Source organism: Micromys minutus (assembly GCF_963924665.1).
Source record: "Micromys minutus genome assembly, chromosome: 2".
Lineage (NCBI taxonomy): Eukaryota > Metazoa > Chordata > Mammalia > Rodentia > Muridae > Micromys > Micromys minutus.
Genome location: NC_137971.1, coordinates 65261581 through 65283621, shown reverse-complemented (window position 1 = coordinate 65283621; position 22041 = coordinate 65261581). Strand labels below are relative to the sequence as shown.

General features: G+C 44.6%; 2 protein-coding genes across 2 annotated transcripts in view; one reads left to right on the top strand and one right to left on the bottom strand.

Moving 5' to 3' along the window:
* The window catches only part of DHX32 (DEAH-box helicase 32 (putative)), a 53631-nt gene extending 48746 nt beyond the window's left edge, over positions 1-4885 (bottom strand). Inside the window, exon 1 of the mRNA XM_080912605.1 lies at positions 4713-4885. The gene's annotated coding sequence lies outside the window, so the exon portion shown is untranslated. The remainder of the gene's footprint in view (positions 1-4712) is intronic.
* Positions 4224-22041, top strand: part of FANK1 (fibronectin type III and ankyrin repeat domains 1) — a gene marked incomplete at its 5' end in the record, with an annotated part of 129786 nt that continues 111968 nt past the window's right edge. Inside the window, one exon of the mRNA XM_080912986.1 lies at positions 4224-4335. Coding sequence (XP_080769112.1) covers positions 4224-4335 — 112 coding nt within the window. The remainder of the gene's footprint in view (positions 4336-22041) is intronic.

Sequence of the window (22041 nt, the reverse complement as noted above, 5' to 3'; positions counted from 1 at the left end):
CCATTGTAAAGTACATGTACCCCAGGCTCCCGAATCCCTTTTTCTCACTAAAGTTCTTATGGGAAAATATGGTCCCATACAGTTGGTGCAGTTTCCCGGCTTCCGCAGACTTCTTTTAGTGGTAGCAGACCCACATGTCTAACTATTATTTATGGGAAACACAACATGCATGCGCTCATATTTCAACCTGAGCTTAGTGCACAGTCCTTTAGTCAAATTCTTTACAAAGCTTGCTCCCTTCTTTTGTGTTCTAGACTTCAACAAACAGTAGGAGAGCCCACCTTCCCTCATGTCAGACATGAGAGGTGGCCTGGATTCTCATTCACCCTGTGTCACCAAGACCTCTAAGTTCTGCTCCTTCTGGTGGCTCTCTCCTCCCATGACACTGGCTCCACAATCACTGGCACCCACTTTTAGTGACCTTGTCTTCATACCTTAAACAGAACCAAAAGCCCCTCCTCCCATTTTTTCTATTTAATTGTTTATTTAGTATAAGTACACTGTAGCTGTCTTCAGACACACCAGAGGACATCAGATCTCATTACAGATGGTTGTGAGCCACTATGTAGTTGCTGGGAATCGAACTCAGGACCTCTGGAAGAACAGTCAGTGCTCTTAACCACTGAGCTATCTCGCTCATAACCACTGAGCCATCTCTCCAGCCTCCCCCACCATTTTGTTTTTCTGTCTCTAATTTTGACTTTCCACTAATCTTTCACCCTTTCCAAATGAAAAATGATCACATCACTGACCCAAATCTTTATTCCCTTTAAAGACTCAGTCCCTAGGCACTCTGTAATCTCGTCCTAGCACCTGCAGCTTCAAGTCTGTCTCTTCTATGTGTGCATATTCAGCCAGCACCAATTACTGCCCACACTTGCTTTCTGTTACCTCTGTCCACTACCCAAGTAATCCTTTGATGGGGAAACCGTCTTGCCCTCACAACTACCCATCGCCAAGGGCATTTCCTTGTCTCCATTTATGAGACAAGGTCATTAGGGTAGCACATAAGGTACCCATTAATATACCCATTAATGTACCCTACATTACAGTAGCACACTGTAACTGCCCAATAAATGTTTGCCCTATGCCAAAATTTCCATTTCCATTTAAAACTCCACAACTTAAGTTTTTTTTTAAACAACGTAGAAGATATTAGTATCCTTATCTATTAACACATTATTACTATTATTACTTGAAACAGTCTCATGTAGTCTAGGCTGGCCTTGAACTCACTGTTACCAAGAATGGATTTCAATTTTGAATCCTCTTCCTCTACTTCACCAGTGCTATGATTACTGTTGTGAGACACACGGACTTCAGTTTATACTAGCTGGGAACCGAACCCAGGGCCTGGTGCAGGCTAAGTAGTCTACCAACTGAGTCATATCTCCAGTCCCTACAATTACACATTCTGATTCTCATGAAACTGTAAATGAACCAACAGCAGCTCTTGGCTTTCCCAAAGAGGTGTGCAGAGAAATACAGACTAATGAAAAGAATGAAAGCTGACCTCTCCGTTCTCATCCCAGTCAAGCCGAAGTCCACCCTTTATTAAAGAGGTGGGTTTATATAGCAGAAACAAAAGCTTGATCAGAGGCTCAAGCTCCAAACGCAAATTAAGAGGTAACTATTACAAGAAAAGTGTAGTTTCAGAACCAAGTGCTCCATTGTGGAGTCCCTCTAGTGGGAGAGAAGTTCATTGAGTGGGCATGAGGCTTTCCCTGGAAGATGTACTCGGGAGAGAAACAGCCAAATACTGCAACCATTACACCACACCGGGGATGAGGGAAGGTCAGAGAGGCATGCATTCAGGAGAGCCCAGTGGTTTGAGTTTAGTTTGCAACAGGTTTGGGGAAAACAGAAAAGCAGATATGAAAACACGATTGTATTCTACCTTTGACGGAGACCCATAATGAATTCAGAAAGTGGCAGCAAATTAAAAAAAAAAAAAAAAAAAAGATCCAAACTATGCTAATGAAAATAAAATTAAAAATTCCTCAAAGCAAAACAGTTCTCCCAGTTATGATAGTGGGGGCAGGAGACAGAACCCACATGTTCAAGTGATGTAATCCTGGCTGCCCTATTTGTGCTAAATAAAGCTAACCTCCAACTGAGTTGTCTTTAGTTTTCATCCTGAGAGAGGCCAGAGATCTAAGGAAAAGAAAAGCTGCACATTTTTATGTCTCCTGGCTACCTTGTTACTCCCTGCTAAGGCTACTTTCTTTGGTTTGCTACCTGGAGTTACACATAAGCTAAGAAATGATGCCACAACTCTGTGCACAAAGAAATTTGGAAACTTAAAAACAAAGCAAACCCCTCACAGAGTGTCTTTTTTGTTTTTCCTTTGACCACCAATAGCATACTGTACATGACAGCCAAAGGAAAGACATAAGAGCAGAAAAAACCCAAAGTGACAATAAAATCTGTATCCTTTATTTCCAAACCCCAACCCATTAACAGCTTTCTGGCCATGAGCATCTTCTCTGAAGGTAAACCACATCCCTACACTGAAGTTCCTATCCACTGAGTAAGTTCACTGTGCTAGGTGCTAGAGGGGAAATGGCATGGCTAACACCAGCCCTCCCTCGGACATTTTGGTACCTTTCCCTCCCCACTCCCACCTCCTAGCCAGTAGTTTCTTTCAAAGGTGCCATATCTCCTAAAGATCTTGCTTTCACAGTTAACTGCCTTTATGCACTGAGACTTCCTCAACGCCCACTTCTAGTATTAGGTCTCTTCTAAACCAGTAAATACAAGGTCACTCCATCAGTAATTCCCATTTCTGCTTTTCCAATCTTGAAATTCACACAACCACATTTAGTCTTTATTACCTTAGCATGGAGATCTGACATTCTTCTTGAAAAAAAAAGGGGGGGGACCTCCAACCCCCAATATCTAGGCTACTGTTTTTGACAGTTTTGTATCTCGAGTGTGTGTGTGTGTGTGTGTGTGTGTGTGTGTGTGTGTGATATGCCAGGTTTGTTTGGGACATTTGCTGTTCCATTATAACTATGTCTTCTTGCACAGGAAAGCTTCATTGTGATTGTGTTTATGAGAAACAGTGCTTGGGAAACACTGTGTACAGAAGCACCTGGAATCTTACTCTGTCTCTTCCCTCCTCTAAGGTACAGGAACGTTCTGGGAGAGGTCTCACTATATATTTACTTACAGCCTGAATTTCTCTGGTACTTTAGCCTAGGAAGTTTGAGTTCTGCATAAATCACAGTGCTTGTCCACACCCACTCATAAGCCTCCTTGCTTTGACAATCACCCTTATAGAGAGGGAAGCCTAATTTGGCAGAATATAATAAATGTCCATTTCCATCTCAGAATAGATGCTTCTCGGATTCAACTAAGCTTTGAATGATTCTCTTGGGAAAGCAATTCTCCCCGGAGTCCTTGACAGCCACACAGTAGAAATCTCTCTCCTGGCAAAGATGAGTAATCACTTCCATGACCCCAATAGAGCTGCCTGGCCCTTCCATTTTTCTCTCGTCCTGTCTACGGCAGCAGTAGGGCTTGATGGAGGGGTTTTAATCTCCAAACCTGACCAGTAAATCAATCCTACAATTTCTCCCTGTCCCTCTGCGTTTGCTCATTCCCTTCCTTATCTTTTCTCCATTTTTCTTCCTTCCACCCCGCCCCCCTTTTCTCCTTAACCCATGACACTCTTCGGGGGGATTTAAAAATTCTACAGCACACCAGATAAAAAACCCTCGTGATTTTTTCCCCTCACCTCTCTTAAAGCAAAACCTGGATCAGAGTCTTTGAAACCAGTATCCTACACAATTTGGCTGACTCAGTGACTCCCCCCCACCCCCGAAGAAAAACAGGAGTATTGTCTCTCTCTCTCTCTCTCTCTCTCTCTCTCTCTCTCTCTCTCTCTCTCTCTCTCTCTCTCTCACACACACACACACACACACACACACACACACACACACACAACCCAAGATCCCACACGGGACCCACAGCCTGAAATATGATAGGTGGCAGTGGGAATGACAGAGCAGGGCTAGGGGAGGAACTGCCCAAGATTTCAGGAGACAGACTTGGCCTACTACAGAGGCAGGAGCAGCTTTCACACTGTCCCGCCCTCACCTAGGCCAACGCCGACGGAGTCGGACACCCCACTCTGAAATAGGTGGTACATATGACGAGTCCTCCAGGAGGAGCTGAGGGGACCCAAACCCGGAGTCTTAGGGTCATCCTATCCTTGACCTGGGGCAACATCCTGGTGCAGGGAACCCATCCTGGAAAAGAGCTGCCACGCGCAAAGGTCGGGTCCAGGCCATGACTTGGGGCAACATCCAGGAGCAGTGGACTCTTACTCTGGTGAGAGGGTACTGGAGGGCAAAAGCTGGGTCCTCCAGCAGGAACAGGGTCTATCCTGACTCTCGCCGGGGCATCTCCGGGGTCATCGGGAGCCTGACCTGGGCCGACGCCAGATGCAGGGGTAACCCCGACTCTAGTTGGGGGTTACGGCGGTGCAATGGCCCAGTTCTCCGGTTGGAGCAGGGTCTGTTCTAACTCTCACTTGGGCGTCTCGGGTCATCCTAGACTTAACCCACCAGGGTCCGGAGGATCTCAGCCCGGAGCTCCGGTTCTCCTTCCGGAGCTGGGGGCGCCCTCACCCTCAGCTGTGCCTGGTCGGGCGGGGCCGCAACAGGTGCGCGGCCTCCCTGCTCCCCCGCCGCCTGCCCTGCCGTTACCTGCAGCGGCGGCCGCCGAGGCCTCACAGAGCCCGGGCGGGAGCTTCCCGAGCCCGGCCGACGTTCGCGTGGTTCCTACAGAAGCTGACTGCGCCTTCCCGAGCTCGGGCACGGTTCAGCTGAAGCCGCCGTGCACCCCGGTCCCGACCCCCCAGCGCCACTCCCGCCCATACGCCGCTCTGCGTTTCCACGTCGCTTTTTGGTCCCTCCCTCTCGCCGTCCTCCGGGCCCCGCCCGCCCGTCCCGTCCCCGGTTGTCAGGGCAACCCGAGAGACGCCCGCCGAGGAAAGGCGTTAGGAGGGCGGCGCCGCCAGGGCTGGGCCCGAGGGGCCCCGGGAGCAGCTGACCATGGAGCCCCACAGTAAGCAGCGGGCTAGGGCCTGGGGTGTGAGCAGAGGCCGAGACAGCTGGGCCAGGTCTCGAACCCGCGGCTAGATGATCCGCAGATTCCACAGAGCTCTGCTGATGCTCTCACTAGTAGTGGGTTCACTAATGGTGAATAGTCTGCTTCCTGTGTCTTAGTGAACCTGAAAGGAGCCTGGACCTTGTATTTATGCGATCTTGCCTCTCTTCGACCTTACCCCTAAAGTCTGTGTTTTATATAATTCATGTGCTTCTGCCCAGCATAAGATACATTCGTCCTCTCAGCATAAGATACGTAACAAACGTTTCTCGGTCCTGTTTGTCTTCTAAGTTTCCCTGTTCTTTATTGCTTGGCTATTCATGCAGGTAAATGTGTTCGTGCACATGTGTGCAGGCATCATACAGTTGCACTCGAAAGTGTGTGCACGTTTGTGTGGAGCCCAGAGGGCAAGCTCTGGTATCATTTCCTGCCGTCCACCTTGGTTTTTAAATTTTATTTTAATGTGTACAGGTGTTTTGTCTACATGTATGACTGTGCACCACTTGTACCTCTACAGAGGCCAGAAGAGAACCAAATCCCCTTGAACTAGAGTTACAGCAGATTGTGAGTAGGCATGTAGGTGCTGGGTCCTTTGGAAGAGCAGTCAGTGTTGATGATACTTGAACCTTCAGGCTCCCACCTTGGTTTTCAAGACAGGGTGTCTCACTGAGCTCTAGTGAACTAGGCTAGTGAACCAGCTTGCTAGAACCCCAGAGGCGATCCTGTCTCCAGCTCCCTAGGGCTAGAACCACAGCACCACACTTGATTTTTTTTTTTTTTTTTTTTATGTATGTTCTGGGCATCAGACTTGGCTCTCATACTTTCTTCAAGCATTGTATGCCCAACATCATCTCATTAGTCCTGGTTTTTGTTTTGTATTTTAAATACTCTTGAGTTTTGTTTGTCTCCTGCAGCCCAGGCTGACCTTGAGTTCTTGGCAAGCTTCTCAACCCAGCCTCCTGAACCAGTGGCTCAGACTCTTCATGTCTTAGCATTCTGAAAGTTCCGGGGATTACAACATTGCTTTTCATTTTGTTTTGATTGAAACAGAGTCTCACTATCTCTCTGTCTAGCTTGGAACTCACTATATAGACCAGGTTGGCCTCAAATTCACAGGTTCACCCGCCTCTATTTATGGAGTGCTAGGATTAAAGGCATGGGCTACCATGATGGACTACAAAGTTGTGTTTAATATATGCACGAGGATGTGTGCTTTATAGTTGTTAGAACAGAGAGGTCCTGGAACTCACCTGTCAGTTGTTTTTCCTAACCTTTCCTAGGACTTTGTCCTAGGCTCCCCACCCAAGCTATTTTATTGCCTCCTTTGTTCCTAAAACAAATACACTGGTTGATTTAGTGACTTGAAAGAGCTTAAACCTCGGCTAGAGTCAGTTTGACACTAAAAAATAAATTGAATTGTCTTTTTTGCATAATTTCAAAAATAAAATACTTAGACCAAATCCCATGTTCCTTAGAGGAAACACACACACACACACACACACGCACACGCACGCACCTCATTTAGTAATAACAGGAAATTTTAAAGACTTTCTCCTTTTCTTTTAACTAATTTGCTGAATATATAAACCCTACAAGTTGGGAGTTACAGTTGCTTAAATTGGTAGAATTTTTATACAACACCTATCAGTTTAAAACTCAAAGGATTATACACTTTATCCAACCTGCTGGAAAAAAAATGAACATTCAGCAATGCTAGGAGTCTAGTCCTCAAGCTACACTGATGTCAGGCTGTGTGATCTTAGAGAAATTACTGGAGTGTGTGTGTGGGGGAGGGTCTCATGTATCCCAGGCTGGTCTCATATTCACTGTGTAACAAAGGATAACTTTGAATTTCTGATCCTTAGAAGGCTGTGGTTATAGGCCTTCCCTAGCCCCATGTGGTGCTAAAGATGGAATATCAATTTGATGGCTTATAGACAAGCCCTCTAACAACACAGCTGCATCCTTAGCTGTGAAATAAATATCTTCTCAAGAGAGATTTATTTCTGTAAGCATGCAGTACTGTTTAAAGGTGTACACCCCAAGCTTCAAAATCTTCAGCATTCGATGCTTTTATCTGTTCTTTTTCCTGTTTCCTACTGTGTTGCAGCCTCCTGTAGGATCTGGGGGTTAAACACACAGCACAGTGCCTAATGGGTCATCCCAAGAGTGCATCATCCCAGAGACCCACTCGAGAACTACTAACACCTCTCATGGTCTGGAACTGGGGAAGGAAGGAAAGACAGGCCTCCTAGACAAAGTATGAAGTAGTTGGCTTGCACAGTAATGTGGGTAAGAATGAGATGTGATTCCCATTACATCTTCCTAGTGCATAGGCCCTGAACTTGGGGAAGAAGGGGTTTAGGAGCAGAGCAAAAAATAAAAATAAAAAAAATCAAGATGCAGACAACAAGAGGAGGCAAAGTTGCTTGGGCAGAGAGAAAACAGGTGAACCTGGAAAACCAAACAAGGGCGAGATCAGGAAGGCCTTGAAAACAATAATAAGAAATGTTATCTGGGGAAGTGGGGTGAGGGTATCTTGTTAGTTAAAATGCTTGCCTTGTGTTTTAGTCAGGGTTTCTATTCCTGCACAAAATATGATGACCAAGAAGCAAGTTGAGAAGGAAAGGATTTATTCAGTTTACACTTCCCACATTGCTGTTCATCACCAAAGGAAGTCAGGACTGGAACTTAAGCAGGTCAGGAATCAGGAGCTGATGCAGAGGCCATGGAAGGATTACTTACTACTTACTGGCTTGCTTTCCCTGGCTTGCTCAGCTTGCTTTTTTTTTTTTTTTTTTTTTTTTTTTTTTAAATAGAATCCAAAACTACCAGCCCAAGGATGGCACCACCCACAATGGGCTGGGCCCTTCCTGCTTGGTCACTAATTGAGAAAATGTCTTACAGTTGGATCTCATGGAGGCATTTCCTTAAGGGAGGTGCCTTTCTCTGTGATAACTCCAGCTTTTGTCAAGTTGACACACAAAACCAACCAATACACCTTGCAAGAATGAGAACCTGAATTCCATTCCCCAGAACCCAAATAAATGCTGGTCAGGCAGACATGGTGGCTGGCCTATAATCCCAGCCTGAGAAGGCAGTGACAGGCATCCCCACAGCATAGTGGCTAGCTGTTTGGGCACGTTCTGAGTTTGACTGAGAGCCTCTGACTCAGAGAATAAGAAAATGATCTAAGAGGATTTGCAACATCAACTTTGAGCATCCATGGGCACATACATGCACCCACACAGCATGTGTGCTCACACATACAGCTATGTACACACATACTATACACCTAGACACATGAAAAAGTGCTTTCTAAATATGAGACAGGGTCTCACTATATACTCTTGGCTGGCCTGGAACTCACAGAGATCTACCTCTGCTTCCCAAGTGTTGGGACCAAAGATGTGTGCCACCATACCTGGTTAATACAGTTATTATATCCATGATTAGTTTTTTTTCTCTTTATCCCATTTGATTTAAAGTAGAAAATTTAAAGCAACCAAGTTACTTATGCTCATATAACAATAAGATTTATTCCTTCGACACATACTAAAGTGTATTTGTTTTAATTTTATATAACTCAGAAATCACCACCTTAGGAAATCTCTTGCAACCTAATAAACACCATTTTGAATAATTTCAAACTGTGGTCAGATAATAATTAAAAGGACAGTCTAACCTCTAAGGTCTCTTTCAATGTCAGCATTTGTGTCTCAGACAGGGGTGGAGGCAGGGTGGGGGGGTGTTGATTCTTTCTGAGTTAGTAGAAGCATGATGGATAGGACACTAACTAGTGCTAACTATAAATAATTTCTGTCATGGCATTAATAGCGTTAGAGCAACATCAGGTATTAGCCGGGATTATGGAGCACATTTGAAGTCTGGTGTATGTGCTATTCCTTCTGCTACTGAGGGGTTTCGATAACACAGGAGTAGTTTTATGTAGCGTTAGTAAGTTGATTAAGAGGAAGGATCCTTCTTGATTACTTTTAAGAATTAGTTGGATATCCAAGGGCAATGCTAAAGAACTACTAGAAATAACCAGTTAGTCCAATAATTTCCACAGTCTTAGCTTCCTATTACTTTTAGTAATGACCCCTGTTAGTTGAGTCATTAAAATCTAATAAACACAAACCTCTCAGTCCCTACAGCTGGCTTAAACTCTGGCCCTAAGCAAAGGATGGTGGGGGCTTCCATGGTGCTACTGAAAAATAACAAGGTAATGAGCCAAGAAATGATTCCCCCAGGGTAAGGGCAAATCAAATCAGCTCATGACCTTGGCTGCTCAGGATGGCTGGGAGTCTTGGCTTGCACATTTACCTCTAATTACTTTCTTTGTAAACTATCAGGCAGATAACCGGTATATAAAAATCACACAGAGAATGTATGCCTTTTTTTAAAAAAAAAGTTATTTAAACTGGTTGTTGTGGTGCATGCTTTTGATATCAGCACTGGATATGCAAATTAATGTCTGTGAGTTCCAGGCCTGGCAAGACTAGACTGTGAGACCCTGTCCGAAAATAAACAAAAACAAAACTCATTTGATTCCAGCAGCACCACCCCTTCCCTAATGTGTAATACCAGGAGTGGATCTGAGAGTCTGTGGTGCATTTAGAACAGACCAGCCTGAGGAAACCAACCATCTAAACATAACCAGTCCACAATGATCAGATGCAAAAGCTGAATTTGTTTATCAAATGGAGCAAGTGAAGCCACTCCCACCAGCTTCCAGTTCCTTCATTCCCTGAATCAACTACAAATATGATGCTCTAAGTATGTGTCAGGTGAATAACACAGAGCTTGTTTCATTTTCTTTTTGTGTATGTGTGTGTGTGTGTAATCTATTACACAAGAAAATTTATGCAATTATATCTAATATATATTTTCTTTTCCCATACACATATATGATATATCCTGAAGTAGGCCAAGGTACATGAGCCATGAATCTCAACACTCAGGTGGGCAAGGGAGGGGGAACAAATGACCAGAGTCATTGGGTGATTTGGTGAGTTCAAGACCAGCCAAGGATAGAGCAGACCCTGTCTCAAAAAGCAAAAACAAAACAAACCAGAAACCTCAAACTCAAACAGATGTAAATGGCTGCATTTACTAAGGGGCTGGGCATCATACACTAGGGGAGTGACTCCTTTCCAAACCTGCTTGTCCACTTGTCTCAAGTAGGAGTCATCTTAGAATCTTGCTACCACAGCAGCCCTCACACATGACCTTGCCACCAGCACGTCTATCTATTCCGCTGCAGAGGTGGACAGAGGATGTCCTTCCTCCCTTCCTCCCTCCCTCTGTTCCTCCTTCCCTGCTGGCACTAGGGCCATCCCCTATGACCACAACTGTGAGCTCTACTGATCTCTGGAGTGCTCCCTGACCCCCAAAGTCCTCTAAGGTTCTTATTATGGGCTGGCTGCCCTCACGTATCACACTTTGGATTGTAGATCTATTGTGTTTGTTCAGTTTTGCTCAACACAGTAGATGTCCTTTGAGCCACAAAGAGAGTGCCCCCTCCTGCTCCAGTGGGAAGGAGCCTCATACCCTTCCAGTTTCTGCTTAAGTATCTATCCTTCTTCATCCACTCCTTCCCTGAATGTCTGATGTGGGGGTGCCACCCCCTAATGCTTTTCCTGTCTCTGTACTTCCTGCTTTTCCTAGCAATAATCTCGGTTTAATTATTTCATTAATTTAAAAATCTTCTTTCCTACCATGTTGAATAGGCTAAAGAGGGCTGGATCCTGCCTGCCTTCTTTATCATTTTGTCCCAGGGGCCTTAAACAAGTATTTATGGAATGTTTTGATATTGCTTAGTTTTATTTCCCCAAGGGTAATATACTTAACAAAAAAAGAGAGCTGTTTTACTCTACAGCAGGAGGAGCTGTGTTCCTGATAAAATTCAGGTTCCTCTTGAGAAAAATTCATCTAAGGCAGGTGCTTATGAATGTCAGGTTGGTTACAAATATCTCAAGCATCCCACTGTCCTGGCTAACCTAAATAGATGATTTTAGAGTCTTGTTTTATCTGGTATGATTAAGAAAATAACTCAATCCATCTTCTCTGGATCAAGGGACCACCAGGTCAGAAGACCTAACAAAATCCTGGCATTAGCACGGAGTGCTTGCTCCTTCAGCATTTAGGAGGCCGATGGGGATTCAAAAGTCATTTCTTTCTGAGTACTGGAATCATTTACCAAATCTGTGTGGTTATTTTTTCTTAAGTACTCTTAGTCCCTAAAGAATATCAATTATTTCAATTAGGTTACAATTCAAATCTTATTAAGAAGGAAATGCTTGTATAAATCAAATTAAAAACATAAAAAAAGAAAAACAATGTTAAAGCAACTCGTTTAAAGGGCCCTATTTTAAAAATCCCCATCAAAATACTGAGAATCAAAGCAGTCCTGACCTGTGATGTCCAGTCAGCCACAGAAAGGGACAGAGAAGCTCCGAGGTTGAAGCTGTCCCCAGGAACTTGGGTCACCTAGCTTGTCCCTGACAACATCTGCTTCCTGCTATTTGGTTGTCCTTGGCCTCACTGGGCCAGGGAAACACTGTTGCAACTTGTCTGCTTGGAAGCAGCCAACCAGATTCAAGGAGGGGCTCGCACTTTCCAGCAGCTTCCAAAGAAGCCCTGAATGACTCAGTGAATTCAGGTGCAAGAACTCAGTAAACAAAGCCTAACGAGGTAGAGTGTACATGGCTGGCTGAGAAGGCAGGAGTATTAGAACACTGCAGACCTTCTGGAGACACTTCTTAGTTTCTTCTCCTTGAAACTAAGGAGCTAGCCTTTCTCAAGCAAGACCCAGGTGCCCATTCTCTTGTGTCTCTGACTCCTTACAGATTGACCAGAGAGCCCTGACTTGTCATGTTCCTGGCACCTACCCACCCAGCCACTGTTATGAGTACACTGTTGCTGTCTTCAGACACACCAGAGGAGGGCATTAGATCTCATTACAGATGGTTGTGAGCCACCATGTGGTTTCTGGGATTTGAACTCAGGAACTCTGGAAGAGCGGTCGGTGCCATCTCAACCACTGAGCCATCTCTCCAGCCCACTGTCCTTCTTTTACAACCTATCCTGAGGCTGCAGAAATGGATCTAGCAGAGCACCTAGTGGTGGCTCACAACTGACTTAACTCTAATTCCATGAGGTTCCAACAAGCCATCTTTGGGTCTCTACAGGCCCCTGTACACATATAATGAGTGCACTCAAATACATGCAGGCCTAAATTCACATAAGTTAAAAATAAATGTAGACAAACAACAGACTGCTCATGGTCGCCACCATTTCTTAGAAAACTTCTGTAGCAGCTTATCTCCCCTCTCTTTTAGTTTAAGATTTATTTATTATATATAAGTACACACTGTAGCTTAAGACACACCAGAAGAGGGCATCAGATCTCATTACAGATGGCAGTGAGCCACCTTGTGGTTGCTGGGACTTGAACTCAGGACCTCTGGAAGAACAGTCAATGTTCTTAACCACTGAGCTATCTCTCCAACCTGGTTTTTCCTCTCTTAATCCCTATCCCAAAGTTGATGTGCCTCCTTGGTACTACTTCTACATGTTTTGGTTTTGTTTTGTATTTTTTTTCTCTAATGTGATGTGATCAGTTTCTTCTATGAGAAATGTCCTTAGGACAGGGACATTTTCTTCTTTGAGACTGAGACTCAAGGATATCTGACTAGCCTTGAACTCTGTATGTAGCCAAGGATGATCTTGAATTTCTAATCCTCCTGTCTCTGCTTCTCCAGTACTAGAATTATAGGTCTGTGCTACTGAGCCTTCTTCTGTGGTAGAAGGAGAGAAATCACTCTCCAAAGTTGTCCTCTGACCCCCATGTGAAAGCTGTGACATGTATGCGCCACCTCTTCCCCCAACATACTATACATGTAAAAAATGCCCTTGTAGACTGGTGATGTAGTTCAAAGGTAGAACACTCGATTCCAACTGTGGGAAGGCAGACATAACAGTAAAATATCCTAACAGACATGGTCATCGAGAGATGACCTGCTTGAATTGCTTTTTTGGGATTATACAGATTTTCTGAGCAAAATCTGCCCATGTTAGAGTATTGCTCGATGAGTGAATTGCTCCTCCTTAGGAGTCAATTTTTAAAATAATAATAATAATAACAATAGCTATTATTATTATTATTATTATTAATTGGTTTTTCAAGACAGGGTTTCTCTGTGTAGCTCTAGCTTTTCTGGAGTTCACTATGTAGACCAGGCTGGCCTTCAACTCAAAGATCTGCCCATCTCTGCCTTCCAAGTACTGGGATGAAAGCTGTGTGTCACCACTGCCTGGCTAAAGTCAATGTTTATTTTTTATTTACATGTGTGTCTACAATAGACTATACAAATCCTACAAACATGAGTGAAAATTTGAAAATTGACCACATCCATGTGTGTTAGTCAGTTTTCTTTCTTTCTTTTTTTTTTTTTTCTTTTTTTTTTTTTGTCAACTTAACTGTTGTTAGAACCATCTAGGAAAGAGAATTAGTTGAGGAATACCTCTATCAGATTGGCCCATAGGCAAGTAAGTCTACAGGGCAAGTTCTTGACTAATGATGCAGCCCACTGTGGCTAATGGGGGAGGAGGGTCCTGAATGGTATAAGAAAGCAGGCTGAGCAAGCCACGAGGTGTAAGGCAGTAAGCAGCACTCCTCCATGGCCTCTGCTTCAGTTCCTGTCTCTCGATTCCTGCCCAGACTTTCTTCAGTCTGATGGGGTGTGTTGTGGAAGTGTAAACACAACGAGCTCTACTCTCCCAGGTTGCTTTGATCTCCATGCTTATTACAGCAACAGAAAGCTAGCTAATACACCATGTGATCATTCAGCTTCAAAAGTTAACACAACAGCACCGTTAGGGTTATTGTCCCTTGCCAGTCATTGTGGTTCATGTGTGTCGTCACTTGGTAGGTTCATGGTTGATTCATTTTCTCTTTCAGAAGCTTGCATGGCACCTTCTGGTACCATGAGAGTCAGTCCTTAGGGAGGGGGCTTTCAAATCAGTTCCAAGTACTTCAAAAGAGGGCTCTTATGTTGGGGTTGGGATTTTTTTTTTTTTTTTTTTTTTAGGTGGATTTTGAAGTCTGGAGGGAACATGTTGACTCAGATGAGAAAATTACATTTAAACTATGCAGTATATTTATATGTATGAATATTACAGTTTTTGGTTTAGGTAGATAGTTTATAGTACGGTTCCTCATGACTTTTTCAGACATCCGTACTGTTACTTACCCTCCCCACCCTTGGTTTTATTTATATTTATCACCCTCCTTACATCCCACAGAGTCCCCCTTTCTCATTTCCTGATCAGATCGATTGTGCCCTCAATTTCCTTTGTTGCTCCCCCACCCCCACCACAGTAATGATCGTCTTTTACTTCCCTAATTTCTGTAGTTACAGCAAGGTACTCACATCTGATGATTTGGAGCTAAGAACATCCAATGACAGAGAACAAGTCACATTTGTCTTTCTGGGTTTGGGATACCTTGCTCAATATGGTCCTTTCTAGTTTCATCTGTTTACCTGGAAATGTTGTGATTTTTCTTTACAAGGGAATAACATTTCATAGTACATATGTACCACATTTCCATTATCCAGTCACTGGCTGAAGGATATTTTGTTTGCTTCCATTTCTCAGGGCAGTGGTTTGAGTCAGTTTGGCCCCCATAGTCTCATGGTTTTGAATGCTTGGCCCACAGGGTGTGGTACTATTAGGGGGTGTGGCTTGTTGGAGTGGGTGTGGCCTTATTGGGGGAATTGTGTCACTGTGGAGGCTGACTTTGAGGTCTCCTGTGCACAAGCTCTGCCCAGTGTGGAATTTTAGTCTCCCCCTGGCTGCCTTCAGGTCAAGATGTAGAACTCTTGCCTTCACGATGCCATGATTTTCACCATGATGGCTATGGACTATACCTCTGAAACTGTAAGCCAGCCCCAGTTAAATGTTTGTTTTCATAAAAGGTGTCTTGGTCATGGTGTCTCTTCCCAACAATAAAACCTTACCAAGGCACACTGCTATTGTGACTAGAGCAGCAGAGAACACAGCTGAGCAAGTATCTGTGGGGTTGGATGGAGTCCTCTGAGCACAGACCAAGGAGTGGGACAGCTGGCTCATTTGGTAGATTTGCATTTGGTAGATTGACATTTAGCTTTTTGGGAATTCTTGACATTGATTTCGGGAGTGGCTGTACCAGCTTGCAATCCCACCAACCATGAATGAAGGTTCCCTTTTCCCCACACATGTGCATTTCAGCTAGCACATGTCTGGAAGTAGAGTGCCCTGCCAAATGGGAGGGTTTACCCAGGTACATGCACCTCCAGTAGCTACCACCTGTGCAGCAGGGTGTCACACTGGCAGGGCCTGGGAGCGCAGCTGCTCTCCGTGCTCCAGCCAGCCTCCTCATTATACTCCCCTCACTAACTAATGCCATTCAGATTTCAAATGTATTTTTATAGGCTCCTTAAATGTACTTACATGAGTGCTCATCCAAACCTTTCATCCACATTTCCTTTTGTGTACCTGTTCCACCGAATTCGTTTGATGACAACTATTTGTAGGGTGAACTGCTGTTTTGTGGTAATCGGTTACTCAGCCCTGGAATCCAGTATGATCTGGTATGGTTTGTTTGGGCTGTGTGTGTTGTGTGTGGTGCTGAGTATCAGAGCCACAGCCTCTTGCATGTTGGCTTCTGTTCCTATTGTGTGGGAGCCCCAGTCACTACCTGTGGCTTTTGCTTTGGGGGACCCAGCCTGCCTGCTTGGTGCCATCTGCCCCAGATTCTCTATCTGTCACTATTTTCCCTTTTGGATTTCTTTTTCCTCTTTCATTGTTTTCTAGTTTTTTTTTTTTTTTTTTTGAATAAGCATTACAGTTACAAGGTTCAAAAATGAAATTATGAGGGTATTTAGTGAAGTCATCTGAGTATGTATCCACCCCATTCCTATTTATTACCATCTAACCTGACACACTGTAATATTAGGAATAAAAGCAGATTATGTTGCATTTCTTTCTCTGACCTGTACCTGGATCTTTTCAGTCAATGTTGCATTTTGGAGAGCTTTCTCTTAATTCATAATAAGTTTTTTCACTGTTAGGAGAACAATAATATCCTGTTGTAGGAATTTATCTTAATTTATTTAACCAGAGTCACTTCTAATTATTTGCAATGGAGACAAAACTATGCACAGCCTAAGGTCCTGAATGTACTTGTGTGTTAGCCTGCAGTTGAAGGAGGCTTGGTGGCTAAGGATGGGCAGGTGGAGGGCTCGTGTTGTGTTGTTCAGGTGGACCTGATGTAGTACTAGAAGTAGACCACACATGCCCTCATTAGAAGGGGAGCAGAAGGCAGGCTTAGCCAGAGCACTCAGTGAGACGGGGAGCAGAGGTTGGTGTGTTATGGGGACCTGAGTGTTGGACTCTGGGGTCAGATACCAAATAGGCACTGAAGACAGTCCCGAGGGCCTGCTGGAGGAGCCAGTCTTGGACTTGAACCCTCTAAAGTGCATCTTGGATTTGTGACCCTCAGAACTGCAAGACTCTGTTGTTTTTAAGCAACTGTTTGTGGTTATGGTGGCAGCATAGACCAGTGTGGCCATCTTTCTTAAACTGAAAGTGGCTACCTTTTGAGTCTGACAGTTTGTGTTTGTGCATCTGTATTTATGGGAAAGAGTTTAGGTGTGTAATAGTTCAAACTAGTTTTGTAATCATTAAATTGTTTTGTTTTTTTTCTAATTTTATGTGTATGAAAATTTTGCCTGCACCAAATGTGTGGATGGTGCCCACAGAGGTCAGAAGAGGGCATTAAATCCCCTGGAGTTAGGGATGTTGTGAATCACCATGTGGGTGCTGGGAATTGAACCTGGGTTCTCACCAGGTTCTCTAACCACTGAGCCACTCTTCAGCCCCTAAACAGTTCTTCTTTAATCAGCTTTCCATCCTGTAAGACACTTGGGAGACCAGCTCAGAAGAAGAAAGTTACCGGTTCTGTTCTGGAAGTTCAACGTAGGTTGGACTTGAGCCACTGCTTTTGGTCCTAATGGGAACCTAGATGCCACCAGCAGGGAGTGCAGGGTGGCCTGGACTGTTTACCCCATGGCCAAGGAGTAGCAGAGGAAGAGGGAGGTCTGGGGTCCCACAGTCTCCTCATAGATTCATGAAGAATGATCTAAGACTTTCCCATAGGCCCCTCCTCCTAACCTGCATCTGCTTGCTGGGGACTCAGCCTTCAACACACAACTGTTAGGGGGACATGGACAGTCCAAACTTGAGCAGTGCTCTGCGAGGGTTACAGCCATTGTCACTCTCAGCAGCGACAAGTGTGAACTCCCTTCCCCACAGCCACTTGAACACAGTGGGTTACTTGTTTGGATTTTTGCTACTTTGATGGTGTTCAATTCTAATAAGGTTTCCCATCTGGAACTTGTTTAAACCAGCCTTCAGAGTTAGGAGGGGTCCTTGATTCTGCTCCTGTCCACAGCATTTATCTTCATTTCCCTCCAATACCTCACACTGCAGGATTTCCCTAACAGCATCTGTGTTCCAGTAGTTAGCAGACAAGAAAGGTGGTATCAAACACGTTCCATCAAGTTCTGCTTCTGAAAAGGTTTCCCTCGCTTTGGACCAGAATGCCACATTGTCAATCCATGGTACTGAAGACTATTGGGGTTGACTCACTGATGGTAAGACAGAATCAGTAGTCACACAGCTCTTTCCCCCATCTCACCCCCTCTCGTGGGTACCAGAGAGCTTTCTCATGGAGGTCAAGTGGAATTTAGGCTTTGGGATTCCATTGGGGGAAACTATTTGCACATGAGATAAGGCCTGTTGGTTCTTCTGATTTAAAGGACTAAAACCCGTGCCACAAACATGTTCCCAGTGAAAAATAGCAATGAATCACCAAGCTCCTTCCCTTAGTTTGGGGACCAGCATTACTGCTGCCAACTCATTAAGATAATCTTTCTCTCTGTTTAAAGATGGGTCTCAGTCTGTATCTGGCTGGTCTGGCCATCCATAAGTAGATCAGGCTAGTCTAGAACTCCCAGAGCCCTGCCTGACCCTACCTTCTGAGTGTTAATATTAAAGAAGGCATTTGCCACCACAACTGGGTACTGTACGTTTTATATTGTATCATATGTACTCTCCCTTTCCATAATATTAAGTGAAGTCAATGTGGACTTCTTGCCTTCTGTAGTCTGGCTGTTGGAGATTTAAACTGATGCTGTGCGAAGACGCCAATAAGAGAGGCATCTGGTTGGCTTATTTCATCTGTTTAAATGCTGTGACTTCAGTATGAACTAGTGTCAGCCAGCTATTTGGACCCCCCTAAAAGCGTCTAAGAGCTTTAAGTGAGGTGGCACATGCCTGTAATCACAAACCTTGTGAAGTCAGCTATTCATTTACACTCTGTCTCCTCAACACTGGCTCCCCCCAAGTTTTAGAAAACACAAAATGTAATGACTTGTGTATCTTGGGAATACAAGACAGAGACCCACTGTCAGTGATCCCAATTATAATGTGTCTGTTTGATTCTTGGGAAGGAAAGAAAAATCAAACAGACACAAAGGGTTGGAGCTTCCTGACCAATGATTCTAGAGCTGTGCCAGTGACTTACTACTCTTTCATGATTAGAAACTTCTGATCCAAAGGTTTCTCATTCTCTGACGCCTAAACTCAGGCCTCTAGTGGTCTGCCAAGAGCTGGGCACAGCTGAAGGCTTGGTGCCTTGTGAGCTTTCCTTACCCTCCCCAGAGAATGTCAGCATGAGTCAGGCTGGCTTGCCACAGCTCTTCTCTGCTAAATGAATCTCTTCTGATGACACTCTGCCCCACTTCAGCTGGCATCTCTTCACTTGGAGTTAATTTTAGGTAAAACAGATTAATCATTATATTGCAATGATGCCAACTACACAGTTGGCAAGTCACAGAGGGCAGAGAAATCAGGAAGCCTGACTCTGTATGTCAGCCCCTGCTTCTCTTCAGCTGGGGTGGGTGGGTAGGAGGAGAGACAGACCTACCTGTGGGATCCCTGTGGATGAACTGAGCTGTGTGCATGGTGCCTACCAGTGGGCCTGGCCTATGATGACTGCGCATGCTTTACCAGAACAGTTAGCAGAACAAGATCCAGAAGAGAACAAATAGAGTCAGATTTGAGTCAGGAAGCCCAATCCAGAAGTCTGACAGTGTAGGGCTTGTGTGTGGTATGGGGCAAACTTGTTCTCTTTCACAGGGTGGCAGCTAGCGTGGAATCTCTGCATCACTTTAGCCTTGGAACTCTTGCTTTTCCCTAATACCTTTGGCACTCTAGAATATGGATGTCCCTCCTGCCCTCCTGGAATTAATCAAAGCAAACTCCGCTTTGGGATGGGTGGTGGTTTCCATTGTCATGCAAAACAACCATATTTATCTTACAGATCTGTGTTACTTTTTCCCTTTATTTGCCAAAGTTCCCCATCAGCATCACTTTCTGCTTCTCTTCTGTTCTCTTTTGGTCTCAGTCATCTTGGGTTGTCTCTATGCCTGACCCTCACTGGCTGGTAAACTCTACTAGGCCAAAAGTCAGGTTTGCTCCCAGGCAGGTGGGGCACAGGCACTTATCAGTTGATTTAGGAGGACAGGGCAGAGCACTGGGTAGAGACCACCACATGATGCTGGGAAGAAGAGACTGGCCAAAACTTTGTTCCCTTGATTTTTCTCTCTCTTCTCTCAGGACCTGATTCATGCTGGGCAAAAGTCTATGCCATCGAGTTATTTCCCAGTCCCCAAAGTGGTCCTTCTCAATATATCAGTACTGAAGATAAACACTCACTTCTCCCTAGCAAGAAAACTAAATGTGAAAAAGATTTTTCATCTGCACTTTGAGGACCCTTGAAGGATTTGGTTTCTACCATCCTCTCTGCCCGCCCAGCCTTGGGAGGTGGTTTTTCTCCTGCTGTGGCCCTAGTGGAGAAGCAGTGATCTTAGAGGCTCCTAGCTGGAGAGTGTCGTTTCCTTCCAGGAAGTGAGGCCTGTGAGTTCAGGGCTGGCTTCCAAAGGTGGAGCTTCTGACAGTGAGCTGTGTGATTACACCAAGGGGAGTAAAGACAGGAAAGGCTGGGTAGACGGGTAGGTCTGGTTCCTCCACACTTGAGGTCAGCAGGGTGTGTGCCAACCTGGCTTGGCTTTAACTCCAGTGTCTGGCTATCAGTCCTGTTGTCTGACCTGCTTCCCGAGACTCATGGATGGGTGTGGCTTAGCCTTTAAAGGATGGGTTTTCAAACATTGATAAGATGGAGGCTGACATGCAGATGTAAAATGATTACCCTTAATTTTCAACTCATTAATGAACTAACCAGGAAGTTGTCTTTAACCCTTCAAAGGAAAATACAGAGGCCAGGCACAGCTGTGAATTAGAATGTGGAAATAAACTTGAAAATAAATCCCTCGAGGAGGGCCCTGAGTGGAGCTGGCTGATGTCTCTGCTTACAGCCACTCACATATGTTCCTAAACATTAAATGTGGAGCACGTGAGACGTGTGACTGGAAGCTAGACAAGTGTGAGCCAAAAGAAGCAGAGTGGTCCATAGTGGACGTCCACAGGCCTGCCGTGCAGTTTGTCATCCATGGACGTTTCTAGATCATTCTGTATATTAGCTTGACAATTTGTGGTGATTACTACAAACCCAATTTGTTTCTTTAATCACATCTGCTTCGCTGCCCTAGTTCATTCTTCCAGGTGATAGGAAAAGTGAGCAGGCATTCCCAAACAGTGTTCCTGCCACTCAAGGGAAGGAAGAAATCATTCTGCAAAGAGAACATTTGTTATAGTTTGGGGACATAGCCTTCTGTGAGGGCCTGGGCCAACCTCTTGATTAGGTATATTGGTATAAACACGTGTGTTGTTGACAGTCCCAAAGCAGAAGTCACTGCCCATTCACAAATCAGACAAAATGAGGTACGTGCAGTGCAAGCATCGTACAGCCTTGGAAAGGAAGACAATTCTGCTACTACTACGAAGTAGATGGAACTTTTTTATACATATGTATGCAAACACACACATATGTATTTGAGACAGGGTCTCATTGTATAGCCTTGGCTGACCTAGAACTTGCTATGTAGACCAGACAGGCTTCACACTCAGCAATCTGCCTGTCTCTGCCTCCCAAGTGTTGGGATGGATGAACTTTTAAAGATACAAAGTGAAATAAGCCAACAAAAGTACAAACGCTGAGCTTTCGAAGGCTGAGATGGGACACCTCCAAAACTGGCCCCCAGTATATGATGATGTATCTGGCATAGAAGAAACTGAAGAAATGAAAGGAGGCCATCTTAGCTTCCCACAACCTTTTCCCTGTAAGAGGTTCCCTGCTACAAGGACATGGAGCAGGTCCTGCTGTCCGTAGCTTATTAGATTGTGCATCCCACATTCAGTGAACACACACTGTCATTACATCAAGTATGCCCCTTTGTCTTATTACGTTTTCTAGTATGAAAACACTGCCTCCACAAACCCAGAACTTAGACAGTTGAGGCAAAGGGCATCAGGATTCAAGTCCAGCCTTATTTATATAGCAAGTTCAAGGCTGTCCTGAGTTATATAAGACCTGTGAAATTTAGCTTTATTGATACAGACCTTCAGTATGTTTTGAAGACTGATATGTAAAACTTGCATCAGATACATCTGCATGAGTCCCTTGTTTGCCTGCACTTTGTCATAGGAGTCTGAGCTTTTGGACAGGTAGAGGAAGATGATGTTTTTCTTCCTGTGGACATGATTCTATGTAGTACATGAGGTACCAATGCTGATGTGGGAAGCTTCAGCCCAGAACAGCTACCAGTTTGTGGGAGATGCTCCATTCCCCCTTAGGGACCAGTTGTAGCACCAAACCCTTTGACCGTACAACAGAGAAGAATTTCAGAGCGAGGGGAC